This window comes from Frankliniella occidentalis, unplaced genomic scaffold, assembly GCF_000697945.3.
Source record: "Frankliniella occidentalis isolate FOCC.00 unplaced genomic scaffold, Focc_3.1 Scaffold10, whole genome shotgun sequence".
Classification (NCBI taxonomy): domain Eukaryota; kingdom Metazoa; phylum Arthropoda; class Insecta; order Thysanoptera; family Thripidae; genus Frankliniella; species Frankliniella occidentalis.
Genome location: NW_026267140.1, coordinates 470,410 through 479,015, shown reverse-complemented (window position 1 = coordinate 479,015; position 8,606 = coordinate 470,410). Strand labels below are relative to the sequence as shown.

The 8,606-nt window shown below is 58.3% G+C and overlaps 2 protein-coding genes across 6 annotated transcripts in view; both read left to right on the top strand.

The window, feature by feature from the left end:
* Positions 1-7,332, top strand: LOC113203983 (neprilysin-4). Of its 5 annotated transcripts, none has more exons than XM_026418970.2 (15): positions 1-145; positions 265-377; positions 514-707; positions 793-845; positions 1,002-1,234; positions 1,432-1,684; positions 1,975-2,156; positions 2,242-2,627; positions 2,810-3,244; positions 3,542-3,718; positions 3,793-3,955; positions 4,067-4,276; positions 4,920-5,026; positions 6,839-7,020; positions 7,117-7,332. In XM_026418970.2, exons 2-15 carry the CDS (start codon positions 344-346, stop codon positions 7,214-7,216), a joined length of 2,709 nt encoding a protein of 902 aa, XP_026274755.2. In that variant the 5' UTR covers positions 1-145; positions 265-343; the 3' UTR covers positions 7,217-7,332. The 5 variants fall into 5 exon arrangements, 4 of the variants coding, with proteins under 4 accessions (XP_026274755.2, XP_052133480.1, XP_052133481.1 ...); XM_052277520.1 differs by having other exon boundaries at positions 7-145; positions 509-707; XR_008012330.1 differs by lacking the exon at positions 7,117-7,332 and having other exon boundaries at positions 7-145; positions 509-707; positions 4,030-4,276; positions 6,839-6,986.
* Positions 1-8,606, top strand: part of LOC127752333 (uncharacterized) — a 39,310-nt gene that overhangs the window by 1,994 nt on the left and 28,710 nt on the right. The window lies entirely within an intron of this gene.

Sequence of the window (8,606 nt, the reverse complement as noted above, 5' to 3'; positions counted from 1 at the left end):
CCCCGCGCCCGCCCCCGCGCCCGCCCCGCCGTCTCCCCCGGAGATCGAAGAGGCAATCGGCATGGTCGGCCGGAGACGGAGATCAGCGCCTGAACCTGTCCAAACGGAGTCGCAGTCTTCTTCACGATTATGGACAATGCTTACGGTGAACGCACTAAAAACATGGAAGAGGAGAATATTTTTCCCTTTCACTTATTTTACTTGTATATTAACTGCCGCTCGCTCGCCATGCCTCGCGTCTCATCGGCTCTCCTCTCCAACCAGAACGCCAGCGCCACCGGGGAGGTGATCTGGCCAACGGAGTCCCTCCAGTGGCGCACGCTGGCCGTCAAGACAGCTGCGGATGAGGAAGTCCAGTGGGCTGCAGTCCACCCGAGGTGCGTAAGGCGGTGGCCACTGGCCGAACAAGTTGCCATGTGCCCACGAGATCAGATGATTGCTAGTTTTTTTCTGGATAGTCTGGGTTGAACGATTGTGGAAAGCCAAAGTCTCGAATTGCATGCTTTAGAAAAGGTTCTGCTGTGAGCAAGGATGCTCTGTCCCAGTCAAGCGAGGAGTCATCGCAGGTGGACGACAAGGGCAGCGTCACTGTCGGGGCTGCGGCAGCCACGGGGGCCGCGGGGGCGACTCAGGCCCAGACCCAGCAGCAACAGCCGTCTGGATGGTCTGTGAACGTGGTACTGTCTCCTGAATACACGCCTAGCCAAGTAAGGGTTGCGCTTTAGCTCTTTACTCTCACTACAGTTGTACACGGCAATCAAATGGACCATAACCAACTGTACCTGCTCATAGGTCGTGCGGGGGGTGGACGCCAACGACCTATCAGACACTAGGCCAAAAAATGGGTGAGGAGGCACGCAAAAATCGAACATTTCTATTGTTTATTTTGTTGTTTCTTTTGACTTGTTTAATTGCACGCAAAGCTGTTGGAGTAGGGAAGTTGGGAAGGTTTGGGAAGTTCGCATTCCAACCGTGACTTAAAATTGGGGCGTATGTCGCAGGACAGCGGCGGACGTGACGCATGTGTCTCCGTCGAGACCGGCAGGACCGGCGGCGGCCGAGCACGGCCCCGGCACAGTGTCGGGGGCCGTGCGGGAGGTGTGGCAGGCCCTGGACCAGGACCCCACGCGCAACAGGACGGGGCGCGAGCGCGACCCGCAGCAGGCGCCCGACGGCTTCTTCTGGGACATCTGGCTAAGTCAGGACGACCCGACCCGGGTTAGGGAGGCGAGAGGTGAGCCACGACCGCAGAGTCCGCTAGGTTCCTCGAGGTGCACAGAACGACTACCAACAACATACGCTGACTAGCCCCGTCCCGTGACCTTGCCGTCGATCATACACTTTTCTGGCGGGGAAGGCTCCTCCACGGTGCACTCACTTGTTCCCTCCCTTCTAGCGGAACGCTATTCTCACTTGTCCGTCTGACGGCAGCGCGCATGATGCGCCAGTACATGGACACCTCCGTGGAGCCCTGCGCCGACTTCTACACGTACGCGTGCGGCGGCTGGGCCAAGTCGCACCCCATCCCGCCGGACAAGACCGTGTTCGACACGTTTGAGACGCTCCGGGAGATGCTGGACGCGGCGCTGCGCGTCGAACTCGAGCGGCCAAATGGCGAGGAACCTGCGCCGTCTCTGTCGCGACTGGAAAAGAGAGTGGAGCCAGCGGCAGCGATCCCCGTGAGGTGAGCACCCCCCTCCCCACCTTAGGGACCATCCAGAAAGTACGTCTGTCATACGAACCTATCAAGGCTTTGCAAGCTCTCGTAGCGCCTGATGGTAGGCAACATCTCGCCTACCGTGCATGCGTGTAGTGCGGCGTAGCCTACCCGGCATTTCGCAGGCGCCTATCTTCCGCAGTTTTCCAACTGAATCGGAGGGGGAAAAAAAGGACACGTACTTTCTGGACGCCCCCTTATCCCTCCGCAGCACAGGGCAGCGGAGCTCGACTCACGCCTTGCACTCTGTGTCCCAGCACCAGCCCCCTGCAGCGCGCCACCGCACCCGCGCCACCCACCGCTCTGGACGACGAGGGCGGCGACCCGGCCTCCGATGCGGGTGGCGCCGAGAAACGTAAGCAGGCGGCCGCCTCTGCCGGCGCCCACACCGACGCCACCACCAAGGCGAAGTGGCTCTACAAGTCGTGCATGAACCACGGTAGGATACCAGTGGCCACCAGTATGGCGCCGGAGGGCACTGTGTGTGACGAGGAGTCGTGACGAGTTCTCCGTGTCTTCTGCAGAGCTGCTGGAGGCACGCGGCGTGGCGCCGCTGGTGGAGCTGCTGCGCAAGCTGGGCGGCTGGCCGGTGCTGGACCCGGCGGGCTGGGACGATCGGGGCTTCGACTGGCTGCACCTCGTCGCCCAGCTGCGCCTCTACAACAACGACATCCTCATCTCCGAGTGGGTGGGGCCGGACGTGAAGAACTCGGACCAGTACGTGATCCAGCTGGACCAGACGGGGCTGGGGCTGCCCACGCGCGACTACTTCCTGGCGCCCTCCAACGCGCCCTACCTCAAGGCCTACCGTGACTTCATGGTGGAGGTGATGGAGCTGCTGGGCGCCGACACGGCCACCGCCGTCGCACACGCTGCCGAAATTGTGTCTTTCGAGACGAGCCTGGCACAGGTGCGAGTACACTAAAGTTTAAAACACCCCTTAGCTGTAATAACTAAAAGTGAGGACTAGGTTAGACCATTTCAGGTTAGAAGGCTTGAGAAAGAGACGCGGATTTCATTTGCATGTGAAAGTAGGCAGGGTAAATCAGCCACCTCGTATGTAGCGTTAACCACCCCCACCTTCTTTTCCAGATTGTGGCGTCCTCCGAGGAGCGTCGCAACGTGTCGCAGCTGTACCGCCGCCTCAGCCTGCAAGGCCTGTGCGACCTGGTGCCGGGCGTGGATTGGCGACGCTACCTGGCCGTCGTCCTGGGCCGGAACATCCCAGACGAGCAGCCCGTCGTCATATTCGCGCTGCGTTACATGAGCGACCTGGTGGCGCTGGTGGACAAGAACCCGCGGCGCGTGGTGGCCGACTACCTGCTCTGGCGCTTCGTGCGTCACCGCATCAACAGCCTCGGCGACCTCTTCGGCGCGGCCAAGCAGCGGCTGCTGCACGCGCTCATGGGGCGCGAGGCGGTGCCGCCGCGCTGGAAGACGTGCGTCGCGCACGTCAACTCGCACATGGGCATGGCGCTGGGCGCGCTGTTCGTGCGCAGGTACTTCGACCACAACTCCAAACAGGACGTGAGTACGAGCGTGCTCTGGAGGGGGCATCCTTGGAGTACGACTGCCTACGGATACTGTAGCTGTGTAAAAAAACAGTTACTTTCATGTTACGAGGATAGTACTAATGTTCATAACAAGTTAAAAAGTCCCTGCACGCCTAGCGCAGGGAGGGGTAGAGGAGGCGTCGATGGAACCTCTGACATCGCCATGCTCCCCGCTTCCCCGCTCGCTTGCTCAGCTCACGCTGGTGCTGAACGTGGAAACGGGCGATTCTTAACTGGGTACATGTACAACATCGCTCACTCATCCACACAGACCCTGGAGATGACGCGCGACATTACCCAGTCGTTCCGCGAGATGCTCAACGAGACCGAGTGGATCGACGAGGAGACGCGGCGCCTGGCGCTACACAAGGTGGACTCGATGCAGCTGCGCATCGGCTACCCGGACTTTGTCCTGGACCGACCCGCCCTCAACGAGCGCTACGAGGACGTGAGTTATTTCTGCTCGTGGTCTCTCATCGGCAAGCCCGGCCGGCGCTCACAGAGACTTGACCCGTTGTCCAGGTGGACGTGCATCCGGACAAGTACTTCGAGAACACGCTCAACATCCTGCGCAAGCTGGCCCGGGTGGAGCAGGAGCGGCTGGGCACCCCAGTCAACAAGACGCTGTGGAACACGGCGCCGGCAGTCGTCAACGCTTACTACAGCCGCAACAAGAACCAGATTAGTGCGTGACCCTTTAGAATAAGAGGGATTTGGAATTTTTCTTCGTAAGGTTTTACCAGTGTTGCACATTTCCAGTCCGCTCTGTCAACGTGAACCTCTGTGCTTGCCGCAGTGTTCCCTGCCGGCATCCTGCAGCCGCCCTTCTACCACCGCCACCTGCCCCGCTCCCTCAACTACGGTGGCATCGGCGTGGTGATCGGCCACGAGATCACGCACGGATTCGACGACAAGGGCCGCCTGTTCGACGAGCACGGCAACCTGCTCCAGTGGTGGGGCGAGGACGCCATCATCAACTTCCACGAGCGGGCGCAGTGCCTGATCAGTACGTTTCGTTTAGTTGTAGTCTTGTCTTCCCCCGGCGACGGCGCGATGGAGGTCACGTTGGGTGGCCTGCCGCGTAGGAGCACCTTTGGTGGTCTACCCAAACGAGTTGGTTGGGTGGCCTACCCCGGCCTACCCGCAGGAGCACCTTTGATGGTCTACCCATACGAGTTCGTTGGGTGGCCTACCCTCAGGAGCACCTTTGGTTGCCTGCCCATACGAGTACGTTGGGTGGCCTACCCACAAGAGCACCTTTAGTGGTCTACCCATACGAGTTCGTTGGGTGGTCTACCCGCAGGAGCACTTTTGGTTGCCTGCCCAGTGACCATGCGAGTACGTTGGGTGGCATGCCCGCAGGAGCACGCCGGCTAACACAACTCGGACTGCAGCGCCCGATGGGAGGGCCACCCAACGTGCACCCGGCGCGTAGTGGCGTGACGCTACCCCCCCCCCCCCCCCACGAGCATCGCGAGCAACCGCGAGATCACACGCGTGGAAATTTTTGCACGCTCGCAATTTAAAAGCGCGGTGCCGCCTGTTGTGGCCCGCCTGACCCCAAACCCGACGAAAGTTTCCCCTGAGGTGTTTCCTCGCCTCTGGGGAATCCAGGTGGTGGTTTGGATTTTTCCACCTTGTTTTTCCAGATCAGTACAGCAACTATAGCGTGTCCGAGATTGACCTGCTTATCAACGGAGAGAATACGCAGGGGGAGAACATCGCGGACAACGGAGGCGTCAAACAGGCTTTTAGGGTAAGTCCCCCCTCCCCTCCCCCCGGAGCATCGCGACCAAAGGGGCCGCAACACTTGTAAACATTGCACGTTTATGACCAATTGGGGCCAACCGCATTGAAAAGAATTGCGACAATCGAGAGACTTGGGGACTGTCTTCAGAGAGGTTCATTTTTTTGGGGCATGATTCCGTGGATCGCACCCGAGCGTGTACACAGGCTTGAACGAATTTTAGCCAGCCCCCTCCCCTCGGTCGCGCCTCTGTACTACTTTTCAGGTGCGCTTGTTCGTTCAGAGGCCCACGTGGTCCGGCGGGCTGGGCCCCGCGCGGTCCGGTCCAGGAGGAGAGCGCAGCGGCGGCGGCAGGAGGACTCGGCAGGCCGCGGCACCGCACGCCGGCACCCCGCCGCGCCACCTCGCGGCATGCGACGCGAAGCCTCGACCTTGTCCTGCCGCGCTAGGCCCGTCCGCCCAGCGTCCAGGGCTCGGCCGGGCCGGGGAAAAGGGGGGGGGGGAGGACGCCCACCTGGGCGCACCTGTGACGGTTCGGAACTCTTGGAAAGATGTCGGGTGGTGCTTGATGATTACGAGTGCGGACTGATGACAGGCCACACTGTTATCTGTAAGGTGACACGTGTGACCAAAATTTAGCGACAGATAAGTTTCCATAAGTATGGTCACGTCTGTCTCGGATGTCGCCAAGTATGGTCACAAATGTTTCACCATATAGATTACAATGCAGGTGCGCTCCTAATGCCACTGGCCGCGACGGGCCGCGGTGGGTGGGTGGCGGGCCTGCCTCTGGGCCAGTCTACGTGGGCTAGTCTGGGTCTGGCCTGACCGACTAGACGGGCCGATGCGCCGACCGCGACCGGAGCTACGTCAAGAGAGCTTCCGCCGCGGCTCCACGGCTCCAAGGCGGCCCCACGCCCCTCCCTAATCCAACCCCATTCGGCGTGTTTTGTTTCTGCATACCTTTCCTGTTTGCCGTTCGCGGTCGGCGCGCGCCGCCAGCGCCGCTGCCGCCGGAGCGATGCCACGCGATACCTGAGAGATGTGCCTCGCCGTCAGCGCCAGACTCGACGGGCTCATTCATCCGGGCGCGTTCCATCGTCATTTGGGGGGAATCGGGTGATTCACGAACCGTCTCCGTGTAGCAGCCGCAGAGCTGTTCATTTTTATAGTTGCTTATCTGTGCGCAATGTTTTTGAGTGTGTTGTGTGACGAAAACAGAAACGTCATGCAGTTACTTGCAACAACCAACGTAGCGGACTGGCCCCGTCTACACGAAAAAACAACAACAAAACACATTTAGACTGGCGTGGTGGTTTGCTCATCAAATGGTGTCCAGTCGAATCGTGGCAAACCAGCATCTCGTTCTCCGTTCTGGGTTCTCGATTTCAGCTATCGTCGACTGTAGCCTACCACACAGAGTTGGTCACGCGCAGTTGGGTTTCCCTATCATCATCTCTCACTATGGTGCCTTAGGGACCATCCAGAAAGTACGCCTGTCATTCGCCGTTGCGAACCTTCCAAGTTCGGGCTTTGCAAAGCTCTCATAGCGCCTGATGGTAGGCAACATCTCACCTGCAGTGCATGCGTGTAGTGTGGGGTGGCCTACCCGGTGTCTCGCATGCGTCTAGCTTCTGCAATTTTCCAAGTGAATCTGAGGAGGATAGGACGCTGAACGATCTCTTATGGCCTCAAGCAGAGGCAACTCCCTGGCTCCCGTGCATGCAGCACAGCTACAACTATGGACGGCGTCCGTATTTCCCACCCCTCTGAAACTTCTTGGTACGTTCAACTTGACTTACGGCCGAGTAATGTCGACAGGCGTACGAGCGCTGGGCCGCGCAGCACGCGGACGCGGCGCAGGCCGAGACCCTCCCCGGGGTGAACGCCACCGGCCGCCAGCTCTTCTTCATCAACTTCGCGCAGGTGTGGTGCAGCTCCATGCGGCCCGAGGCCATGCGGTCCAAGCTCAAGATCGCCGTCCACTCGCCGGCGCGTTTCCGGTGCGTACAACCATCTCTCTCAGCACCTTCCAGATTTGACTGAATTGTGTCCCGGCTGGTTTTGTTTAATGAGATACCTACTGTTTTACATTCTAGGGTTATCGGCACCCTGTCCAATTCGAGAGAATTCGCCGAGGTCTTCAACTGTCCCGTGGGCTCGCCCATGAACCCCGGTGAAAAATGCTCAGTCTGGTGAGAAAGACTCAGACCAAAATGACGAGCGGCGCCAACCGACGTTGGCTCTCTCTTAGATGTGCCAAATCTTTGAACTGTAAATATTGTAAAGTAAATACTTTAAGGATGTAAAACGTTTCCCGCTGTCAAGTCATTTCCCCGCGCACCACTATTTTTACTTACGCAAATGATCACATTCAATGGGTCTCGAGGCCACGAACCCGCCAAACAACGACGGTCGTTTACCCTGCGTGCGGTGGCGGCATTGCACATGGATCCAAACTAACCGCGCCGATGCCTCTGATTAACCCCGTGGCCCGCGGCCAACAAAGGCGAACGCCGAACGCGGCGGAAAAGGAAACTTGCGAAACTTGCGAACCGATATGTTCTCGAGTGGAAGCAGCCCGACCCGGTGCGACACACACACACACACACGTGGCGAGGCATGACAAAGTGCCCTAAATTGGAGCGTTCTTTGTGGCCGAAACGGACCGAGGTTTTAGTTCTCGGGGCCGCTGAGGGCGAGTCGACAGAGTCATTCACCCCCCGGGGCAGCGCGCTGTAGCGGCTTGTATCGGGGCGGGGCGCGATGACTAGCAGACGACTACAGACGAGACTGGAAACAGTTTTGAAGGTCTCCGATTCCCCTCCAAACCCCACCCCTGTCTTCCACGTCTCCACACATGTACACAAGCAGTGTTAGATGAGTTGCGGAACACTGGGCAAAATTGTTTTGCCTGGTGGATATAAGGGAGGGGAGGGGGGTTACTTGGGATTTGTTGTCCAAGAGTAGTACGAGTGTGATGCATAGGCTCGATATGCTCGATGGCGATGGCACACTAAAAGCTTATGAACATTTTTTATTCATCACTGAGTTCTGTGTATGTGCTCCGCTAACGCATTTTTTAACACGCCAGTGTAAACAAATTTGTTCAAACCGGCGTATTAAAAAATGCGTAAGCGGAGCACGTACACGGCACTCAGCAGTAAGCTATGAATAAAAATGTCCATAAGCTTTTAGTGTGTGGCGACGCTCTGTTGTCGACCAGGGTTGCGTTCCGCTTGTGCATGTTCTTTAATTCTGAACTCCCGCCTCAGCCTGCCCTTGACACCACGCACCGTCTTCGCACGCACTCCGACGACTAGCGACTTATCATTAACACTAGCATAATTGAAGCGTTTGTGCGAAACAGAAGTATTTAGTCGAGACGGTGATCCGTATATCCACGACCTACTTTCTCGACGTGTCTCGAGAGCATCACCTTGGAAACGGGTGTCACTCGAAGGTCGTAACTACATGTGCATGCAGTGACATTGGGTTTGTATGGGGAATTTGAAATAGTTTGTTCGTATGACCAAACCCGATGCTCGACGCTTGACAAAAGACCTTGCTGAATTTCAAGACTGATAAC

Coding starts and splice junctions, on each gene's coding strand:
- LOC113203983 (XM_052277520.1), top strand. CDS start 62: ATGGTCGGCCGGAGACGGAGATCAGCGCCTGAACCTGTCCAAACGGAG. Junction 378..508: donor TGGGCTGCAGTCCACCCGAG/GTGCGTAAGGCG, acceptor TGCATGCTTTAG/AAAAGGTTCTGCTGTGAGCA. Junction 2,628..2,809: donor TCGAGACGAGCCTGGCACAG/GTGCGAGTACAC, acceptor CTTCTTTTCCAG/ATTGTGGCGTCCTCCGAGGA.